The 22390-nt window shown below is 39.6% G+C and overlaps 1 protein-coding gene across 5 annotated transcripts in view; it reads left to right on the top strand.

Annotated features, from left to right (window-relative positions):
• ITGB6 (integrin subunit beta 6) overlaps positions 1 to 22390 on the top strand; it is a 129759-nt gene that overhangs the window by 65246 nt on the left and 42123 nt on the right. For all 5 annotated transcript variants that reach the window (XM_019636872.1, XM_019636873.1, XM_019636874.1 and 2 more), the window contains 3 exons: positions 5071 to 5236; positions 6429 to 6590; positions 8988 to 9083. In XM_019636872.1, the coding sequence (XP_019492417.1) occupies positions 5071 to 5236; positions 6429 to 6590; positions 8988 to 9083 (424 nt within the window). The remainder of the gene's footprint in view (positions 1 to 5070; positions 5237 to 6428; positions 6591 to 8987; positions 9084 to 22390) is intronic.

Here is a 22390-nt window from a genome sequence, read left to right on the forward strand (position 1 = left end):
TGTCACTGGCCCTCATATGTGGGATCCGAACCGGGGCCCTCTGGCATCCCAAGCGAGTTCTTAACCATCGCGCCACTCGGCCGGCCCAGTAATATATTTTTTAAACATGTTTTCAAGGGTATAGACTTAATAAAATTAGTAAATTTTACTGCTTCATCAAGGACAATCAAATAAAATTAGCATTTTCCAAATTATAACTAATTTGGTAAAAACTATAAGGACAACTATACAGTTTTGTGACATTGCCTTGATTTGTGCTAAGGCACCAACAGTTTTATCACCACTGCTTTGCATCATCAGTGCAAATGCCAACACAGTGAAAAAGACACTAACATCTTTCACTATCTTGAAAAGGGTTTAACCTCAAGGACTCTCTGACAAGGTCTCAGATACCTCTGTGGGCCTATGTACCATGCTTGTAAAACCTCTGTTTTAATCTAATCTGCAACATTTTTTTGGATGGAGGGTCACTAAAAATTTATTTTACCGTGTAAAATGTTTACGTTTTTTGAAAGAAGTTTCCATTATGCTGTTGTCTAAGATACAGCAACAAAAAACATACTTTCTCCATTTTCATATTTGCAGATGAGTTGTGATGAATATTTAAAAATATGTACTAGCACAAAGGTCAAATTTTCTCCCTCTATCAAACATTTTGAGGGATTTCTTTTTTAACATCATTTCATATATGTTATGGTATTTTATTTTGTTTTGAATTTGACACCAACAATGAGGAATTCATTGTAATTTTGCAAAGGAGGAAACTGAACCATGAGATGCTTTAATTTTCTATATGTACACAGATAAACATATGTGAGTATATAGTATAGTTTCTGATTGCAAAGGTAATGACAACCTCATGTAAGTATACAGACAAAAAAAAGAAAATGGAAATTATGTCTAATCCTTCTCAAAAAAGATGATGTCAACCTTTGGGTATATATCACTATAGTCTTATTTTACAAATATTATTTAAAATTTTAATAAAATATGAGTAGTACTTTTTTATATTGTGTTTCATAATTATCTTTTAAACACAAATCTATTGTTACCAAGGGACTTAAAATCAAGTTATTTGGTGATGAGTACCTATTTTCTTCAATTGTTAAGTTAAGAAAGTAACAACCAAATATGAGCATTTGTGAGAGGAAGAACTCTGACCAAACAAGGTCAGCCTCCACTCAAAATTTCCTGGCGTGACCTGGTTCTGACTCTGTTTTGCTTTAGTTACACTGGTCCCCCAGCACATAAATCTGTTTAGTGAATTAAATTAAAATTTAATTCCACTTTCCAAAAACATAGAGTTCTGCTAATATCTACATAGCAAATAATTCTAACCAACAAAGATGCAAATTTCTTACAAAAAGATAAAAACTCTTCTTCTTTGGTTGCAGAAGATACCCAAATGCCATTTTGGTACAGTGTGAACCAACGGCTCCAAATAAAAGATTAAACTAGGAATTTCCAAGAATGTTAGGTTCTAGGGAAAATGGTACACTCACACAGTTACATACTTTTTACTTCATGTGATCTCTACAAGAACCTCCTGAAGTAGGCATCATCATTGATTTCATAGATGAGGACACTGAGGCTCAGCAATGTTAAGTAACTCGCCCAAGAATAGATAAGTATTCAATCTTTTTTGTCTAAATCTAATATATTTTCTTTCACCCCATAGCTACTTTAAATGCTGTAGGACCAATTAGAAAAAATGCTACTATATTGTCACTCAATAGATTAACTATAAAAAAAACTAGACCCTTTTCTTGTATAACTCTTTAAAAAATACGTCTCACATTTGAAGGTGGGGGAAAAAAGTGACTACATTAAAGTTTTAAGGTATTTACCCAAAAACATCATAAACAATTTAAAAAGACAAACTACAATGAGAAAAGGATAATATTCTTAAGAGGGATTTCTTAAAATGAAGTTAGAAAATAAAAAATACCACAATAAGAAAATGAGCAAAGGATAAAAACTGACAAAAGAAATGCAATGTCAATAAATATGATCAAGTGCTTAGTCTTTGTAGTAATAAAATGGAAATTAAAAATTAAATTAAGATAGCATTTTAACTAATCACTGGTACAGTTTTTGTTTTTAATGATGCATCTGATACAAACTTTTTAGAAAAGAGTTTGCTAATATAGACCAAAAGTTACCCAGAAATTTCCCTTCAAAGAATTGATTCTAAGCAAAGATATAGATAGCATAGTTTGCAAAGATGTATGTAGAAGGATCACTACATTATTTAATTACAGAAAGATTTCTGAAATAAATTTTCAGTAGTAGCTGATCAAATAAACTATGATACATCTTATAAACATTAAAATTTATGTTTTCACTTTCTTGTTTATACTTACATAGAAACCCAAATTTTCTTCAATGAACATACATTATCTTTTTAATCAGCAGAAAGCCATATGATGCTAGAGATATCACTAGCCAAATCCATGATCTGTCCTTAAATCTGTGCTAGACTCTGTGAGAAGTGATTCCTGTAAGAAATGACACTAATATTTAGTAAGCACTTACTTTGAAAAGCTCATTGTGCCATGTGTTTTGCGTCTTTTATCTCATTCAAGCTTCACAACTGTACTACTAGGTAGACACTATCTGTGGTCAGCAGAGTTTCAATGAAAGCCACTGCAAGATGTTAAAAATAAGAGAATAAGATTGCTTTCTGAGAGTTAAAGTTAAACACAATGAATCAGAAAGGAAATATGAAAAGTTCCCTGCAAGTGACAGGCTGGCTCCTGGACCCACCTGAACAGGTGTCTTATCATAGCTAAAAGAATGAACAGGCGTGGTAGGCTAGGGGAGTGCCAAGAAACGGGGGTTACAGACACAAGTAGAGGCCACTTTCCTCCAAGAGCCTTAGCTAAGGCATTTCCAGAGTTTCTAATCCCATTGGCTGCCATAACTTCCCAAACCTTTGTTAGCTGAGAACACAGATGAGAGAGGAGCCAGGTGTGACCAAGAGCAACCATTCTAGAGATGACTGTTCTGGGACATCTCAAACTGTACCAGTCAGTGCTGGGGTCCTTCAATCCCCCTTGTTCTGAACCCTGAGGACACATCAGATTATGACCTGTTTTCCACCAACATCTACTGACAGTAAGAAAATGACTACCCTTGCAGACATCAGCATTCGGGTCCCAGTTGAGCTCCATTTCTTAGTGTGAACAAATTCATAGTCATTCTGTTTTGTACATATAGTTACTCCTTATCATTCACAGGTGTTTTGTCCCATAAAGTTTCCTTGACCACTGAATTAACGAATACTGAACCATGGCTCCTAGCGGAAACAGGGGTAGGTTCCTGTGAACCTCTGGTCATGTTTTCACCAACTGATCAACACATAATTTTGTTCTCTGTGTGTTTCTGCTTAAAGACACCTTATTTTATATATATATATATATATATATATATATATATATATATATATATATATATATATATTGTTGATTCATTAACATTGAACTCACAACCAACAGCCACTATAACTCATGCCAGAACACACTTAGGTTCTCTGTAAGGCACATCACAGCCTAACTGCACTGAGGAGCACTAGACAGCACTTCAGTACTACACTTGAGGGTCATCCTAAACAGCAAAAATCATCAACAAAAAGCAGAAGACTGCAAAAAAACATGGCACCACATAGACCACGAAAAGGATGCTGGTTTACAGTATAAGAGCCAAAGCAAGAAGGCAATGCCTTGTCTGACCTCAGCTGGGAGCATGTGTATCAGGTGACTCAATTTTTTGCCTCTCTGTGCACTTACATGACTGACTGAGAAAGTATTGAGAGTATTGATTTGGAGGTTACAAAGAAATTTTAGCGAGTAGGTGAATTTGCAGAGATGGGATCCATGAATAATGAGGCCTGACTGTATATCTCAGGCAGATGAACTTGGGGAACAGGACCCTGACCCTGAAAGAAGTATTGGCTCTTCCTGTGCTGACCACACAGGCTCCTGAACCTGCAAAGCTGCTCTTACAAGAGCAACCAGCTCTTCCCAGGCAGGACACCACAGCCCCACTGGGGCTTACACCTTTTTGTCTCTGTATTTCTACACCAGTGTTTCTCAAGCTTTAGGACAATACAGGTTGCTGAGCCCACCCCTAACATTCCTAACTCAGTCGGTTTGGAGTAGTACCCCAGATTTTGCATTTATAGCAAGCTCCCACATGATGATCATGCTACTGGTGTAGGGACCACACTTTGAGGATGTCTGCCCTGTACTAGTACCTCCATTTTACAAATGAAAACCCAAAGCTCCGAAAGGTTGAGTAACTTGCCCAAAGTCTTCTTCACAGCTACTAACTGGCTTTCATAAAATGTGGCTGAATGTATGATCAGCAATTTCTGTTCTGCTGTAATATTTTGGGGGCGGCTATGCTAACATGGCATTCTTCCCATGTGTAAACTATTTTAAGTGGTGGTTTTATTCCTGAGCTGGTCCACAACAATCTGTTCAATCAGAGTAGAGTTGGGCTCTAAAACCAGGAACACTGCTTTGATCCCTGGCGCCTTGGCAGGCGGGGTTGAGAGTGCAAGAGGGAGTGGAGAAGGGAGAAGAAGGCTCCTCTCTCAATCTTGCTATAGGGTGACTCATACTTGATGACAGCTTAGGATATTGGAAATACAAAGAAATTGTTGTCATGTAAACTTAATGGTGGATTTTGGTTGATAGGCAATAGAACATAGTGATTACGCTCACACACACACACACACACACACACACACACACACACACACACCCCAAACACACACACATATAGGAGTGGGGAGTCTGATCGACCACCTATTTATCTGTAACCTGAGCTTGAGCAAGTGTAAGACACAGAGTAAGCTCTAAGTATTAGCTAATATGGTCAATTTGGCAGGGATGGTTGGGAGATGGTGACAACAACCTTAGCAATGAGACTCATAGCCAAGTTACAGAGGCAGGCACTTCAGAAAAATTCATTTTCATTTAAGGAAACATTATCAGACTATTAGATCTTCTACTTGTGTGTTATTTCATATTTCTTCAAGAATGTTTGCACATTTTACTTTTGCAGTAGTATTCCACACTTCTGCTTACCTACATTTGGATTCAAGCACATTTTGCCACTGACAAATGATGCTGAAAGATTCAACGAAATTGTGAAGAATCAGAAAATTTCTGCTAATATCGACACACCCGAAGGTGGATTTGATGCAATTATGCAGGCTGCTGTGTGTAAGGTATGCAGAAGGGAATTGTGTTTCGCTCTGATAACAATCTCTCCTCTAGTAATACATCTACTTTGAAAATCTTAGCTATCTTTCCTTTAATTGCCATATTTCTACATTTGATACTTTCCTTAAAACAAAATTTCTATAAAATTTTTAATTCAATCGTGTTAAAATGAGGCTGTTCTTATGCGTAATCTTCGAATAATCTAATAATGTTCTAGTCATGCATGATTAATTTTCAAAGACGGAGATCAGATTAATTAGTTTTTGAGTTAACCATGGTGAAAAACAATTAATGAGAAAAAAGTAAAAATGCCCTGAATCAGTATAAATCTCTACATATGATTTAGGTATCTATTGTTTTGAACCAAGAAAATAAGCATCCAAAGCCAGGCTGTCTCTACAGCAAGTCAGGAACACCACTCTTCCTAGACAATCAGGCACATATCCACATGAATGGCTCCTCTGTATTCAGATGACAGCTCTTCACGGAAAATATCAGGAAACCAACAGGGCTGAAGCTCCTAGAAGGTGGGAGGGCCAAGAAATTAAGGAAGGAAGGAAAAAGGTAAGGTAGAATGGTGCCATCAGGATGAGCTTTCACCCAACTAGATCTGAACTAATATTAATTAAAGGGGAGAGCTCTGCTAAGAAACAGCCAACAGATCATCTTAAATAGCAATACCTTCGGGTCATACTTTGATAAGCAATTTTTATCCTTCTATTACTTAAAATATTTGGTTGACATCAGTAGAAAGAGAAATATGGGCCTAAATGTTGGGTGACATTTTACAGGCTTACACTGAGTCCATTTTATACTGCATTCTGCCTAGTTTTTCTTCAGCATGGATTTGGGATCATCTATTACCTCCCTCCCCTCATTTTTCTGGTAAATTGAAAGCTGGACAGTAAAAATAGTTAACCATGTAAAAGTCAAGATCAACTGGATACTGATTATAGTGGAAATATTTTTTCCTGAAGCATAAATTATCTGAAAATGTTATCCAGGGGAAAGCAAATGTCATGGAATTTTGTGTTTTTAATACATTAATATTATTAACTCGCAATAGATGAAAAAGGCTTACTTAGATAGGCCAGCAACCTAACTTTATAATCTGAATGTGTCCAACCATAATCAAGTCACTTTTAATAAATGCATGCTGCTATTCAATACAAACCAAATGTTCCTTTCTCACGGTAGGAAAAAATTGGCTGGCGGAATGACTCCCTCCATCTCCTGGTCTTTGTAAGTGATGCTGATTCTCATTTTGGAATGGACAGCAAACTAGCAGGCATCGTCATTCCTAATGATGGGCTGTGTCACTTGGACAGCAAGAATGAATACTCCATGTCAACTGTCTTGGTATGTAACCTACACTCTACACTGTTTTCAGGGCCACAAGGAGGCAAATGAAGCAATAACTACGGTAGTACATAGCAGGTCAACCCAATGTGTGAGAACACTGCACCTATTCTGATTTGAGATGAACAAATCGCCTTGTCTCAGTTCTCACCACCTTGTCTCTGTTCTCAACACTGTTAGAGGTTCCCACCGGAACACAGTGGGTGCTGACTACTGTATGAAATAGAATTGAATTATGAAGCATCAACATGGGAAGGTCATGTTATCCTCATTTAACATTTGGAAGAATATGGCACAGAGAATTTAGGTGACTTCTTAAAATGACAATGCTGTACAAGTGTATTAGAACAGAGAAAGATGGGGCAGGGGAGTGAAGCCAAAGAGAGAGAGAAAGAGAAAGAGAAAGAAAGGGGAAGAAGAAAAGGAAGAAGAAGAGAATCTAGAATTCTAATATCAATTGGAAAAAGTTAATCTCCAAAAAAAGAATTCAATGAGATAATGTATATAAATGCTTAATAAAGTGCTGGCTGTTAGTTTTTAAAAATCTAATGGTTCATAAATTACCTGCTACCATTCCTTGACTCAATTTCTAAACTTCAATATGAATGTTTTCCCCTAACTTTTGATCAATAGTATTCTCCAAACATATATTCTTTAATCATATAAACTGCCTTTCCATATTACAAGATTAATGAAGCTAGCCACTTTTTATCTGCTAGTCAATGAAGAGTAAAAAATTGTGAGAAATGAATCCTTTTTTCATCACTTTTTTGTTGCAACTATTCAAATGCCCCTTAATAGACATCTTAAAAAGCAGGACCATAGAAGCAAAACAACTACCTGTTACCTAATATGACCGTCTCATCTAATAAATGTGCAGTTCTTTTTTGCTGAGTAAGTTGCTACAAATGCACAAAAGCCATGCACTATTTCCATGCCTGCCTGGAACATAGCCCCCTTGTGTTCTTTGAGCACTTCCTATGCACTCAACACTGGACCAGACTCCTGGGACCACCAAATCATAGGACGTGGTCCCCGGTCTTGAGGAATTTATAATTCCCACAGTATAATTGTGGGAATTAAACCAACTGATGTGGATCAAATAGGAAGTCATATTCGCCCACCTATGAAGGGGGCTACATGTTGTGATTCTGGCTACACCGTACAGCAGCTGAAAGGTTAGAGAACATGCGGTGATGAGCAGAGGCCAGAGACCAGCACTGGAGGAATTCATGCTTAAGGGTGAAGGATGTCTAGTGTTGGGCAGTTGACAGCAGAGGAGACTGAAAATGCCAGGCTCAGGAAGATTTATATTATCTGGATTCTACTATTATCTACCAAAAAAAACCCCAAATGGTATGGAAAGCATGTATATTACACAGCTAGATCTGCAGTTGGGTCATTTACCTGAGTATTTTAGGCAAAACTATTCTTTTCCCTCAACTCGAATCTTGTACCTGAAGAAGACATTAAACAAAAATACTCCACAAGTGCTGAGAATAAGTGAACACACCACATTAGTGTACAGTGTCCCTCCACTGTGACTGGCTTCAGACATAATCAGCAAATCCTTAGTTTAATTGTTTGCAGGCTCCTCTTGCACTGGAGTTTCCTCTTTGTACATTATCCACATTTGGATTCGTCCAAGAGGCAAATGGGCTGCATATTTTTGAGCCGTGGAAAGTAAAGGCCATCTTCAGATTTGATAATTAATGACATCTTTATTTTTGAAAGTACCCATATCACTTGGGAATGAATGTGTCAATGGGACAGAGGTACAGTGTGTTTTCAACTGTCCTGTAAAAGTATTGCAGGATCTCATAAAACTGATTAGTGGCATCAAAAAGGCCATAAGACCAAACCCAAGAACTGGTACAGAAATGTCTCGAATCAGATGGACATAGGAATTATAGTGCGTCATTCCTCAGCAGGCTGTTCCTTCCTCAGCTCTCATCCTGCCTCATACAATTCCAGTACGAGTTTCAGAGCTATAGGAGTCACCCAATGCCATCTGTCATTGTCTGCCTGCTCCTCCCCCCACTCTAACATTCCCTGCTGGCAAGTGGCACTTAGAAGAAGAAATGTGTCTCTACCCTTGAAAATATGACACACTACAAGCCGTTAAATAAATTTCAAGTGATCTTCTTAGAAGTAGCAGAGAATAATATACCACATTGACAGGCACTGACTCTTAGGAATTAATTGGATTTACAAGATTTAGGAAACAATTATTAAACCAATTAAGTAAATAATGCTAATTGTGTATTTGTTTACTTAGTGTGGTAGACGCAATAATGCCTATGAGCATTGAAATGCCAACCTCAGTAAGTTATCTTTGAAAGAAACATTTCTTTATTTTGCATACTTTTGTTAACATAACCTGTATGTTAATTTTAGGAATATCCTACAATTGGACAACTCATTGAGAAACTGGTGCAAAATAACGTGTTACTGATCTTCGCCGTAACCCAAGAACAAGTTCATGTATATGAGGTAAGCAAACATAATTCAGGAAATTCCTTCAGGGAAACTATTCAACATGAAACTTTACCATTAACTCTGTGAGTTTAACGCATGGGCTACCATTAGAAAATCATTAGCTCATGCCAAATAGCCTGGACGCTTGGCCAAATGGATTCAGTTACTGTTTGCAACTTAAATTATAAACATGGAGGTATCGAGGGGAGCAAGGGACAGATGGTGGGACAAGGAAGAAATAGTTATGGAAATGAAAAGATAAGTTAGAAGAGAGTTCCAATAAACATAGGACCACCTACCTACCTAATGGGAAATTAGTCTGTCTTTCCTTGAAATATTTCATCATCTGATGAGGAGGATGTTAACAGAAAGCAGAGAAAATAATGAGAATGGGAGGAGAATTGACTTTAAATGCTCTGATATTTGCAAATTAGATACATAAGAAATATGTAAGCAGAGGCACAACTCAGGCTATGGAGAAATGGGAAGTTGAAAGAAAAACACTTGTTAAATGGAACCAAAAAATAATTTCCCCCTTAACATAGCTGGATTTGAAGTTCAAGTTTTAGGATGGAAGTACCAATTGCAGAAAAATAACTCTTTCGTTAGATGAAATAACGTTTGTAAACCAATCCGTAAACTGTAAAGTGCATTTGCAAATGCAAAAGATTTCTGTGGTTTCTTTCCAGCGTAAGAAAAACAATATGTCAAAATGCCATGAACTGGAGTACTAGCAAATGGTTTACTCTTAATGATTTACTCCTAACTGATTTATTCCTAGCATCACAGAAAAGTAAGGAATCTCTAGCCTGGGCTCTAGAAAATGTAGAGAAAATAGGTGTACATTAAGTTGTCTCTGACTTCTATGCAGAAGCTTCAAATATGCCTAAATTCAGAGTCTGGTCTCCCTTTCGTTTTGAAAGGACCTCTTAACTCACTTGGTGACTTTACAGGGCTCGAAAAACACGGAGATTATTTCACAGGGGCTTTGATTAAATGCCACTCACGCTAAGGACGGTGCAGCCCATGAACTTGCATCAGGTTCTGTAGAAAGGATCCAGGAGGAGATCCTATCTTGCATTTTTAATGAGAGGAAGGTATTGTACTCCAGGTGAGATTGCCTTCTGCTGAAAACCAAGGAAGTCCCTTGCAATCAAGCTGCATACTCGAGGCCTTTGTTCTACTCAGAGACCATGTGAGTTCACCTGATCTGGGCATTTTCTTAAGGCTTTTTAGTATGTGATACTTGTTTCCAGTGGTTTTAAGTAGTAGAGCTGAGGTAAAGATTTTAAAAAACTATACCGCAAATACAATAGTGAGTCTATTCTGCCTTTGATCCTTAAGGCTAGTGTGAGAGGACCCTGGGGCTCTCAACACCTCCTCCCCAGAAGGGCCCCTGTTTAGAAGGGGGAGGGGGAGTGGCACAGAACTTTTTTTTAAAAGGAAAGTCTGGGAAACACAACCGATGATCATGAACATAGATGCCCATAAATAACTCACTTTGGTTATAGTCTGTAAGACTCACAACTCACTTATACACGCCTCTTCAAAACGGCTATTTAAAAGACAGAGGAAAAGAACTACATGGCAAAACAGAACTTGTCAGCTTTAAGCTAGTTGCATGCACGGTTCCCCTGTTATAAAGGAGATAATCATTTCCAAGGAAAACACCAGATTAGAGCCTGCCTCTAATGTAACAGCAGGACATTTATTTTGCCTGCCTACTAATCTCATTATGAGGTGAATTTATGTTTGGTCATGATCTGTGGTTTTTACCATCCATGCTCCACTAAACGCAAAGAGACATTTTCAGGGAGCCACGGAGTGGACCAGGTCAGCAGCCCACTCTGTGACTCCGATCCTTGCATTATTTTATTTTCATTTTATTGGACTCACCATTCCATGTGCATTAGTGGGGGGCGGCGGCAGCCTGGTCTAAAGATAACGACAGCAACATTGCACTTCCCTGAAGGCTTCACACAGCACGAAAATGCTGATCTCTTGTTTTATTGATAATGAAAACTGAAAATAGGCCAATAATGGCTCGTGTTGCTTTTCCATTTAAATCTCTTAGAAGGAGCCCTATGTGTGCAGGAGCCCTGTGCAACCTGATGTTTGGATAGCTGTGATAGAGGAACGTAACTACCAAAGAACTGCTGAAAAATAAAACCAGAGATAGGATAAATAAAGCAACTAAGTGGTTGGATCTAATGGAAATTCCAGAGGGAAAATTGCTTGCCCCAGTTTTGTGTTGAGCATCGTTATGTGCATACACCCTAGGCAGGAGATGGGTCAGGTTCATTGGCAGCCCCGTCTTACAGCAAATAAGGTTTATGTTGCCCATTCATGGAATGCAGGAAAATGACTGTTTCTTCGGTAAGTTTGGTAAGATGCTTTGGACTGCTCAGATGTGTAGTGTTGCTGTACTTTGTGGTAACAAAAATGAACAAACAATGGAAAGGATAAAGTAAGCAGTTTCAACTTCACTTCACTATAACTGCAGTGTGCACCCCAGACTCCAGCAAACAGATAATTTTGAACAAACTTATTATTATAAATAGTTTCCTGTTGGTCCAATTATAGGGTTCAAGAGATAATGATAGATAATAGACTGAGCAGTAGGTAGTATATTACATTCTAGTGCTAAATACCATTTTGATTCAGGAATCCATTACTCAAGCTTAAAAAAAAATGTTTTTACCTCCTCTGTTGTTTTTAAATGTTTACTGTTAATTTATATTAAGATAATATCAGGCTACTAAACCCCAACTGTCTAATTTGACTAGTCTTTCCTTCCTAGTGAGATATTAAGATGAAAAGCAATTAAATCAGCATTCTTTACTACATTGACAAATCATATTATTAATCACCTGGGATTATTTGCAAGACTTGAAAATATTTTATATCTTTAAAAATGTCTACATCTGTTTGGAAACGATGAGTTTTATGAAGTTAATAATAATAATTACTATATAACCTGGTATTTATGATGTAATGTTTTGAAATGCAGCACTTAAAAAGTAAACAAGATATATTGGTAATAGACACGTCCAGTTTAGTCACTAACATCTGTGACTATTAATTGATGTCCCTATGGTTAATAGACAGAGTGGTGTATCTAAAGCATGGGGACCGGGGACCCAAGCAGGGCCCTTCTCCCTGGAGGTAAAAAGCCCTCGATTATCAGCTCTTTGAGGAGAATGGTGAGTCTTGTTCATCTTTCTGTTCCAGCCAGTTCTCAATATACAGCAGATTATCGCTAAATATTTGTTGAATGATTTTTTTTTTTAATTGCAATGCAAGCACATCATCTTTTCTCAAATTGGGTCAAAGTTTCTAAATAGAGACTTGGAGTTTTGGGTGACAAATACCTGTCAAGGTTGAGGGAGCCCACCTACAAGAGCAGGTGGGGATGCCTGACCCTTTGCTACAATCCGTGCATCCCTGGCTGGCCCTCCTCCCCACTCTTCCATTTTGGCACCAGAGAGGAAAGGAACACTCTGCCATCAGTCTTAGGACCAACCCGCTGGATAAACTCCCGAGCTTTCCAAGGCCATTAAAGGGAAATCCCTGAGCAATGACCCTCTTGACAGTCGTTCCATCTAAAAACAAGCATAAAGGGTAGCCACAATATGCTCTGAGCCTGATGTTCTCATGTGGCTTGTGAAAATTATCGACCATATACAAGTTTCCATTTTTCAGGAATCAATAATCCAATTTTTATTTCACCCTTTTTTTTTCTTCTTTTTGCTCATCTTTTAAGCTTTTCACTGTAGCAAGAGTGTTGAAAGGAGGCAGAGAAATTAGGGAGGAAGATAAAACAAAAATTGGATCCTTCTGCTATTTGTTAGCCTGTTCTGTATTGTTTTGTTTTATAATGTTCACTGTTGGAAAAGATCAAAACAATTTTTCTATGATGAAAATCCCTTTCTCTTTGGCTCGGTTTTTATAAACAAAACAAAACAAACAACAACGAAAACGACCTCCAGCTTTAGTAGTCAGCGACTAAGACTGGAGGGGGGAATCACCAAGAGTTCCAATGATCTTTGCACAGATTAAACATAACTAGCTGTAATATAGCTAATTTTAGGGCATGGTCTAGAAAGTTGTTCTTTATCCTATCAACCCCATCCTGCAATTGGGTATTCCATATTTATGCTTTTAGTGAAAATGAAATCATCTAAGAGTAAAAAGACAATTTGTGGATTCTGAGGAATATCCATGGAGTTAATAAATTGTTGTCAATCTGGGTGTAAAGGAAACACATTTTGATTAATCTTTAATTGATGGTATCTGGAAATAAAAAAATGAAGAGAGACAGCTGTCTACACTTTCCTCATTAATAAAAACCCCTCTTAGAAAGGGAGCAGTTAGAAATAAAACTCACATTCTCAGATTGTCAGGGCAAGGCTGCTAGTATTTTCCAGTCTAATTAATAAACCGCAGCCATTAAAAATCATCAGTAGCTACCCTTTAGATTCCACATGGTACTTTTCTTTTAAAGAACTCAAAGTCTCATAATCCAGAAAATAAACACAATAAAGGAAAAAAAAAAAAGATACAGATTTAAAGTAAGGTCTTAGTGATATGCCCTATTAGGCCAACCCATGTAGAAATACAACACGGGATTTCAATACAAGGCCTAAATATTGCAAGATTTACACAATACCCAGAATGTCTATTACATCATTGAGACGGATATGCTATTAAATGCAGTCATTCATTCATTCATTCCTTTATCCATTCATCAAACATTTCATGGGCTTCTCCCATGAACCAGGGTGTCTGATTATCGAGGCGAATACGACACAGTGCCTGCCTTGGGAAGTCTCAAAGACCGTTAACAGGCTTGTAGACCAATAATGTGCCTAAAGAACAAGATAAGGACTTTTTAGAAGTTGTGATCTGGAAAAAGACCCCAAGGCAGAGTTTTACTGAGGAGCCGGAGTTTTCAAATCCGTCAATGTTTTTCCTCCTTTTCTATTCACCGTCGTTGTTAGAAAGGGCAGCAAATTAACTGGCAAGCATAAACTACCTGGGGTGCTTACAGTATCATAGCGTTGGACTAAGCCTTTCACTTTATAGCAGTGGAAACTAAAGGCCAGAGATAATATTATACTATGACTATGAGAATAATAGGGAAGGTTTGCGGACTAGGGTTAGGTTATTTTAACTCATTTTATCATTTAACCTCCATTTTATGACTATCAATCCCAAAATAACCAAGCAAGCTGCATAGAAGAGTCAGGATTTGAACCCAGGCAGCTTGGGTCCACAGCTGAGTGAAGTTGCAATTGAACCTGGGCTGCTGTAGTGAAAGAACATGCTGATTTTCAGGCACTAGACAACCAGAGAAGCAGCTTTTTAAATAAAGTAACTGACTTTGAAAGTCACTGAGCAGTGAAAGCCCAGAGTTTAAAGGTGGAGCAGAGCTGCCTGACAGATGACCCAAGAGGCGAAATTCTTATAATGTCTTTCGAGACCCGTAAACACTAGGGTTCTTTGATGTTGCTGTTAATTTAGACAAATACAGCAATTTTTAAATGAGTGGACTTGAAAAAAAAGAGACTTGGATTCTGCCTCGTGGGTTACTTAAGCACTGAGTGGTAAGAATAGGACAAGAAGCATGATATCATTGGCTAACCATCTAAAACATCTACTGTCTATGGTAATCACTACCTACGGTTCCAACCAAAGGAGGGAAAGGAGACACATGGTCTGACAAAGGCTATAGGTTTATTATGATGTAATAGTTCAAGTACACAGGAAAGTAGAGAATGTAACAAACATCCACATACCTACTACCTGGATCTCTCAAATCTTAATATTTTGCCTCCATATTTGCTTCAGATTTTTTAAAGAAGTAAAACATTTCAGATACAGTTGCCTGATGTTTAACTGCCCAACTCTGACCCTGCCCCCCTTTTATTTCCATAGAAATATAAGTATCCTGAACTCAAGTGTTTATCATTCCCACATTTATTTTTTGTACTTTTAAGAAATATATGTTGGGCCAGCCGAGTGGCGCGATGGTTAAGAACTAGCTTGGGATGCCAGAGGGCCCCGGTTCGGACCCCACTTATGAGGGCCAGTGACACTGCCCTCCACAGCTAAGATGCTGAACAACAGCTCAACCTGGAGCTGGGCTGCCGTGAGTTGCCGGCGACGGTGTAGGCTGCAGCCCCTGCTGCAGTGGGTTGCCATGGGCTACTGTATGTAGCCAGCAGCCAGCGTGAGCGGCCAACAGCCTCAGTGAGCGGCCGTCCAGAAGCCGGCGACTGATCTGCCTCGCCCGGGAAGAGCGCAATGATGGTGCCAACTTGGGCCAGTGAAGCAACGTCCTCCACAACTAGACTGAAGACCAAAACAACAGCAACTTGTCTGTTCCCCTTCCCCAATTCCCCAGCACTGTTCCCATCCCCCCAATTCCCCAATAAAAATCTTTTAAAAAAAAAGTATATCCATAAATAATTATATAGTTTTGGCTTACAAGTTTTAATTTCATATTATTTTTACAATTTGCTTTTTGATTCAATGTTATGGGGGTTTTTTGTGTTTTTTTTTTAAATTATGGTAAAACGTACATAATGAAATTTACCATTTTAACCGTGTTTAAGTATACAATGGCATTAAGTACTTTCACATTTTTGTGCTCTGTGTTATTTTTTGGAGGCTTATCCATGGACATATGCAGAGCTCTTATTTACTCTGTTCCACTGCTATGCATATTCCACTAAGTGTATGTATTGCAGTGTGTGCATTCTGCAGCTGAGGTGATCAGATCACTTCTATTTTTTTTTATTGGGGAATTGGGGGAGGGGAACACTGTTGGGGGGATCAGGGAAGGGGACAAGTTGCTGTCCTTTTGTTCTCAGTCTAGTTGTGGAGGACGTTGCTTCACTGGCCCGTGTTGGTATTATCATTACACTCTTCCCTGGTGGGGCAGATCGGCCGCTGGCCTCTGGAGGCTGCTCACAGCAGTTCTTGGCAGCTCACACTGGCTGCCAGCCACACATGGTAGCTTATGGCAGCCCACTGCAGCAGGGACTGCAGCCTACGCCATTGCTGGCTACTCACGGTAGCCCAGCTCCAGGTCAAGCTATTGTTCACCATCTTAGCTGTAGAGGGCAGCGTGACTGGCCCTCATGTGGGATCCGAACCAGGGCCCTGCTGTTCAGAGCTGGCGTCCCAAGCCAGCTCTTAACCAACACGCCACTAGGCCGGCCCCTCGGATCATTTCTAATTGTGCAGCATGACAAATTTTGCAGCCATGCAACACATGTTCTCTATTGAGGATCCATTTCTAGAAGTGAAGTCCCCTGGTCACAGGGGAATGGCATCCTCAACGTTCCCAGGTGTGTCCAAGTTGCTTTCCAAAGTGCTTTTATCAGTTATTCTCTTACTAACAATGTGGGAGTGTGGTTTCCTGCACCCTGCCCCGCCCCCCCGCTCTGAAAAAAAATACCACACACTTTAAATTATTTTTTCTGATGGTAAAATTAACACATTATTTGAAAGAGGAAAAAAAAGCAGGATACAGAAAAGCACAAAGAAGAAAATAAAGCTCACTCAAAATTTACCTCTCAGACATAGCTAACCATTCCTGACATTTCAGAATAAGTCCGCCTTTTTCTTTGCTTGCATTTACATATTTTAACATAATTGTCATTGTATTGTACATATCAAGTATGTTCAAATTTTTTTGAATGAATTTATATGTTTACAGTCTTATAAAGGCATAAAATTTAAGTTGCATTTAGCTATGTGTCAAACAATCACTTTTATTGACAAGAACAGGATTAGATGAAATCAAGGTCATTCTACAAAATTCTGAATCTGTGGTTGCTATACTTACAGGATGTCTGCTTTAAAATAAAAACTAACTTGCTCCCCTCCCACCAGCAGCTCCAGAAGATCACAATTACTACGTTTTTACTTCCCAGGTTACTTCTTTGTATATTCACATGATACTTAGTTATTTTTGTCTACAGGTTCATGCGTTAACTTTAATAGGAGCAAGAAAACATTTCTAATATTTGTTTTCTTATCCCTTGAAAGCGTCCTCCCCCACCCTTCCACCCCTAACCTCACCGCCACCCCAGATGAGGACTCTAACACCTGTGAACAAACTCAGTTTCTCCAAAGGTTTCTTTCCGTACTGCAAAGTGCTCAAAGCTTTCTCCATGCCCCACAGGATACAGTCACTCCTGTTTAACTCAGTTACCCATCTACCCCTGAAGACTTCCCTACAGTATCAGCTGGACACTCCTGTCTGTGCCTGCAAGCCTGGCCCAAATTACAGCTATGCTAAAAGGAAGCTCACTCCAGCTTGGACCACCATGCAGGAGTCCAACTGCAAGCAAGCATTCTCCATGTGGTAGAGACTATTAAATAGTTGCATATGGCATCAAGGCACAAGGGACAAGTTTAACTGACAGCCCCCTGGACATAAGAAGAGTTTGGGAGTATTATGTATTCCAATTTTGTGCCTAATTATCTGAAAGAGTCCAGAATATGCTACAAAGGGGCTAGCATTAATTAGAATATAGTTCGATATTTCATTACCCCTGTAGTATTGAATCCTCAAAAAGTAAACAGAAAATTTTAGAAACAGAAAATATTGTTGAGCTTGAACAGTTTGGGCACACTTTATTCATTAATTCAGGAATTGGCATATTTTTTTTCTGTTAAGTTTGCCAGATGTAGCACATAAAAATACAGGATGCCCAGTTAAATTTGAATTTTAAATAAACAACAAATAATTTTTAGTATAAGTATGTCTCAGATACTATTGGAGGCAAACTTACACCAAAAATTTTGGAAAATTTAATAAAAACTAAAAAAAAAAAAGGGATGGAGAATAATAAAAAGGGGAAAGACTGGAATCTTACTTCAATAGGATCTTCAGGGAAGACCCCTTTCAAGGAGTGATTACGAAGCAGCAACCTGAAGGTCTAGGAGTTTTCAAGAGAAGGCAGGTGCAAAGGCTCCGAGGCAGTAAAGGACTCAACGATCAGTGTGTTTGAGAACCTGATAGAAGGCTAGCCAGCCTGATGTGAGCTGTGGCAGAAGGAGATAAGGTGGGAGAGGAAGGCTAAACCCAGACCGCCAGTCTTGAAGGCCAAGGGCAGTAAGCATGGTGCTATTCCATGGGCAGCAGGCATTCAAAACCACCATTTTTGTTGTTGAATAGAGAATAGGTGTCTTAGGTGTCAACAAAATATTGGACTATATTATAACTGAGGACCCCTTCTAAATTAGGGGTGGACAGGTTTAAAAACATAACACCTTTTTTTCCCCAGATTGTCACAGCCTTTCCTGGATAGACCATTCTATACCAGTTATTCTTACACTTTGGTGCTCATTAGAAATGCCCGGGGAGCTTTCTAAAACCACCAATGCCCAGGTCACACCCTGATCCAGTGAAATCAGTAAGAGGTCCAGGCATCAGTGTTTCTTGAAATGTCCCCTGGTGTGAATCACCTGGGCCCAGAGATTCCGCATTTCTCACAAGCCTCCAGGTGATGGTGATGTTGGCGGCCCACCCACCACACTTCAAGCAGCGAAGGCCAGTACCCTTTAGCAGTTCTCGTATGTGTATCTGCTTTCTCTTTCCTGTTCCCCATCATCATGCTCCATCATTGTGTTTGAAGTCATCCTTCAAAGTTTTATTACCTGCCATTGAGTCTGCAAAACAAAAAAAAAGCATGCTAATGAAACCCAACATCGCTTCCCATTTTGGAAGAGCTTTCTAAAGCTTTGGAGTTTGCATTCGCCAGCAAAGATCTGCAATTCCCCTCACCAGGCAGGGTAATCTTATTGCGAGACAATCTGCAGTATCCTCAGTGACACATTCTCCCTGTAGCTGCTTTGTGCTCTAAGTCCATTCTCCACCGCCTCTTTGTACTTGTTTGTCTCCGAACACACACACAGGTGGGTCCATTTGTCTTTCCTTATCACTCAGTTACTGCTGCTGAGCACTCACTCAGCTGTGCACTACAGCTTCTTGGCTGACAAGATAATTACATTCCTGGGCAGACTGGGAGAAACAGGTAGTGCTCCAAAGTTCCGGAGCTGACTACTAGTCATGGCTGGTGCAGACTTCAAGACCCAGCACCTGATCTAATTAATTAGCACACTCCCATCCTGCTTGCCTGACTGTGGAATGCTGACAATTGAAAGCCTGAAGGCAAAGCAACTCAGAGGCAGACATTCACAGCTACCTCTTGCCAGAAACAATTACATATTCTTTTTGGAATCTTGGGTGTCCTAGTAACACAGCCGAGCCTGGGGGTAAACTTTTGCATAATACTGGGAGCCCTGCATTTACCGATAATGAACACGAAAGAAAATCTCTCAAGAATGAAAGACCTCAAGGGAAGAAAGCCTTCCGATTGCCTTCAGAAGGAGGACTTGTTTCAGCAAACCCCGCCCGCCCCTAGCTCTGGAGGAAGCACATTGCTTGAAAAAAGCAAGGGTTCACCAGCAAAGAGCTGTCTTCCTTTGACCAGATAAATAGCACAATGCAGTCCCCCAGGGGGAAAAAAATGTAATCTCTAGGGTTTTGCTACTTCCTACAATTCTTTTAAAATGTAGCCTTTCAGTCTGAAAGTGATTACAGCCACCTTAGTTTCTTTTCCTTTCTTTTTGCTTCAGGTAGGAAAATGTCCTATAATCTCTAAACCCCTACATGTAAATACAAATTGTTATCTTATCTTTCTAATGAGACTCACCCTGGATGGCTGTTGGCATTTGCTCCACTTCCTGGCACAGCCTGGTGGAGCAGAGAGAGCACTGGCTTTGGAGTTAAGATCTTCTTCTACCACTTAATAGCTCTGTGACTGGGCAAGAAACTTACTTCTCCAGCTAAAACTAAGAATTTAAAGGTTAAAGAAATCAGAAGAACCCTGGCAGAATGTTGTAGGTTGAATTGTATCCCCCTTAAGAACACTTTAAAATCCTCATGCCTAGTACCTCCAAATGTGACCTTGCTTAGAAATAGGGCCTTGCAGGTATAATTAGTTAAGGTAAGGTCCTACCTGACCAGGGAAGACCCTTAATCCAGTATGACTGGTGTCCTTATGAAAAGAGACACAGAGACAGAGACACAGGAGGGAGAACCCCATGCGATGATGGAGACAGAGATTAGATTGATTAATATTCAAGCCAAGGATTGCCAGCGACCCCCAGAAGTTAGGAAGAGGCAACGACAGATTTTCCCCTTTAGGTTTCAGAGGGAGCATGGCCCTGCTGACACTTTAATCTCAGACTTGAACAATGAGACAATCAGCTTCTGCTGTAAGCCACCCAGTTTGTGGTACTTTGCTACAGCAGCCCAGGGAAACAAATACATCCAGTTAACTTAGGCTTACTCTTTTTTATTTATTTATTATTTTTAATTTAATTTTATTTTTTATTGTTAGTTTCAGGTGTACAGAACAATGCAATAGTTTTCCTTTTTACCCTTCACACAGAAGAAACCCCCTCCCCCATCCACTGCCCTCCCACCCCCGATATCATACTTACTTATTACAATTCCATTGACTCCATTCCCACCCTCTACTCCACGTCCTGTGACTGTATGTATATATAATTATAGTTGACATACAATATTATACAACATCAGCTTCAGAAATACAGTGCAGTGGTCAGGCCTCTACACCGACTATGAAGTGATCTCCCTAACAAGACATGAGTCCATCTGGCCCCCTAAAAAATATTTATAACATTATTGATCATATTCCCCAGACTGTCTTTTCTATCCCTGAGGCCATATTGTAGTTACCAATTTGTATTGTCTCGTCCCATCCTCTTCTCCTTCATCCCCACCCCCTCCCAACTAGCAACCCTCAGTTTTTCCTCTGTGTCTCTGAGACTATTTCTGTTTACATTTCTCATTTATTCAGTTTTTTAGATTGCACGTATAAGTGAGATCATATGGTATTTGTCTTTCTCTGACTGACTTATTTCGCTTAGCATAATGTTCTCTAGTTCCATCCATATCGTTGCAAATGGTACTATTTCCTTTTTCTTTATAGCTGAGTAATACTCCATTGTGTAAATGTACCGTACTTTCTTAATCCAGTCGTCTACCGATGGGCATTTCAGTTGTTTCCAAGTCTTAGCTATTGTGAATAGCGCCGCAATGAACATAGGGGTGCATATATTTAGGCTTACTCTTTAATGTCTCTCAGGCTCACCTATGGCATCACCAGACCGAGAGAGCCATTGCCGGGGATCCTTCTGTCAGTGGCCTGGTTAAGAGATCTGGCTCTAGGGCAGAGCATAGCAGAGAGGTCCAGCTCTACTACTTCCTGGCTGGATGACCTTAGGCAAGTTAATTAAATTCTCTGGGCCTCAGCATCTTGGCTGTAAAACAAGGATAATAATGGTACCTGAAAAACAGAGCTTCTGTGAAGAATAAAAGAAATGACACTGCCAATTACAAGTGTTAGCTCTAGCTATTCTTTCCCAGATGATGGTAGGAGGGGAGTTTCGGGCACCTTTAGCCCTGTCTGTAGTATGGGCTCATCACACCAGAACAGTGAGCTATGTGGAACCAAGGAGATAAAGAGCAATGTGGTCCCCTTCCCTGGCATTCCTGCCACTTCCCCAAGGCTGTCCCAGAATCTCCATGACAACATACGCGCCAGGAGCTTGGGGCAGGAAGTGACTGGGGTTGTCAAGAAGCTATTGAGGACCTCCCCATCTTGTTGTGAAGCCCCCTGAAATGGTAACTGCAGCTCATGAGGACTTGGTCCTGGGACCCGCTCCTGAGGAAGGAGAGGTTCAGAAGGAGGCAGGCTGTGCTGTGAATGATGAGGTTACCCAGTGTACACCTCCCCTGGGTCCATCCCCACGCAGAAAGAAGCCAGGTAGGAACTCATTACTCCTTATGGCCAAACATGTGAGAGATTGGAGACCCTTTAAGAATTACCTGTGCTTTCTCCGATTTAGGTTACATTTTGATTACCTAAAAGCATCCTCTTGACAACAAGAACAAGAAATGTTTCTCTTTGCATTTGTTTGTCTCAGAAGAGTCATACGTTGTGGGTTCATTTCTGTTGTGTGGATACACTTAGGAGTGGAACTGCTAAGTCGTAAGTTGCGCTCATGTTCAGCCTTAGTAGCTACTGCCAGTTTCCAAAGAAGTTGTCCCAATTTAGATTCCCATTGGAAGTGTGTGAGAGCACCGTCAGTTTTTTTAAATTTTGGCCGTTCTAGCAGATTCATGCTGCCATCATTTTGTGGTTTACGTTTATATTTTTCTAATGATTAATAATGTTGAACACTTTCCACATACTCTTTTGCCACATGCATAT

The sequence above is a fragment of the Hipposideros armiger genome, unplaced genomic scaffold (genome assembly GCF_001890085.2).
Source record: "Hipposideros armiger isolate ML-2016 unplaced genomic scaffold, ASM189008v1 scaffold_30, whole genome shotgun sequence".
In the NCBI taxonomy this organism is placed as follows: Eukaryota; Metazoa; Chordata; class Mammalia; order Chiroptera; family Hipposideridae; genus Hipposideros; species Hipposideros armiger.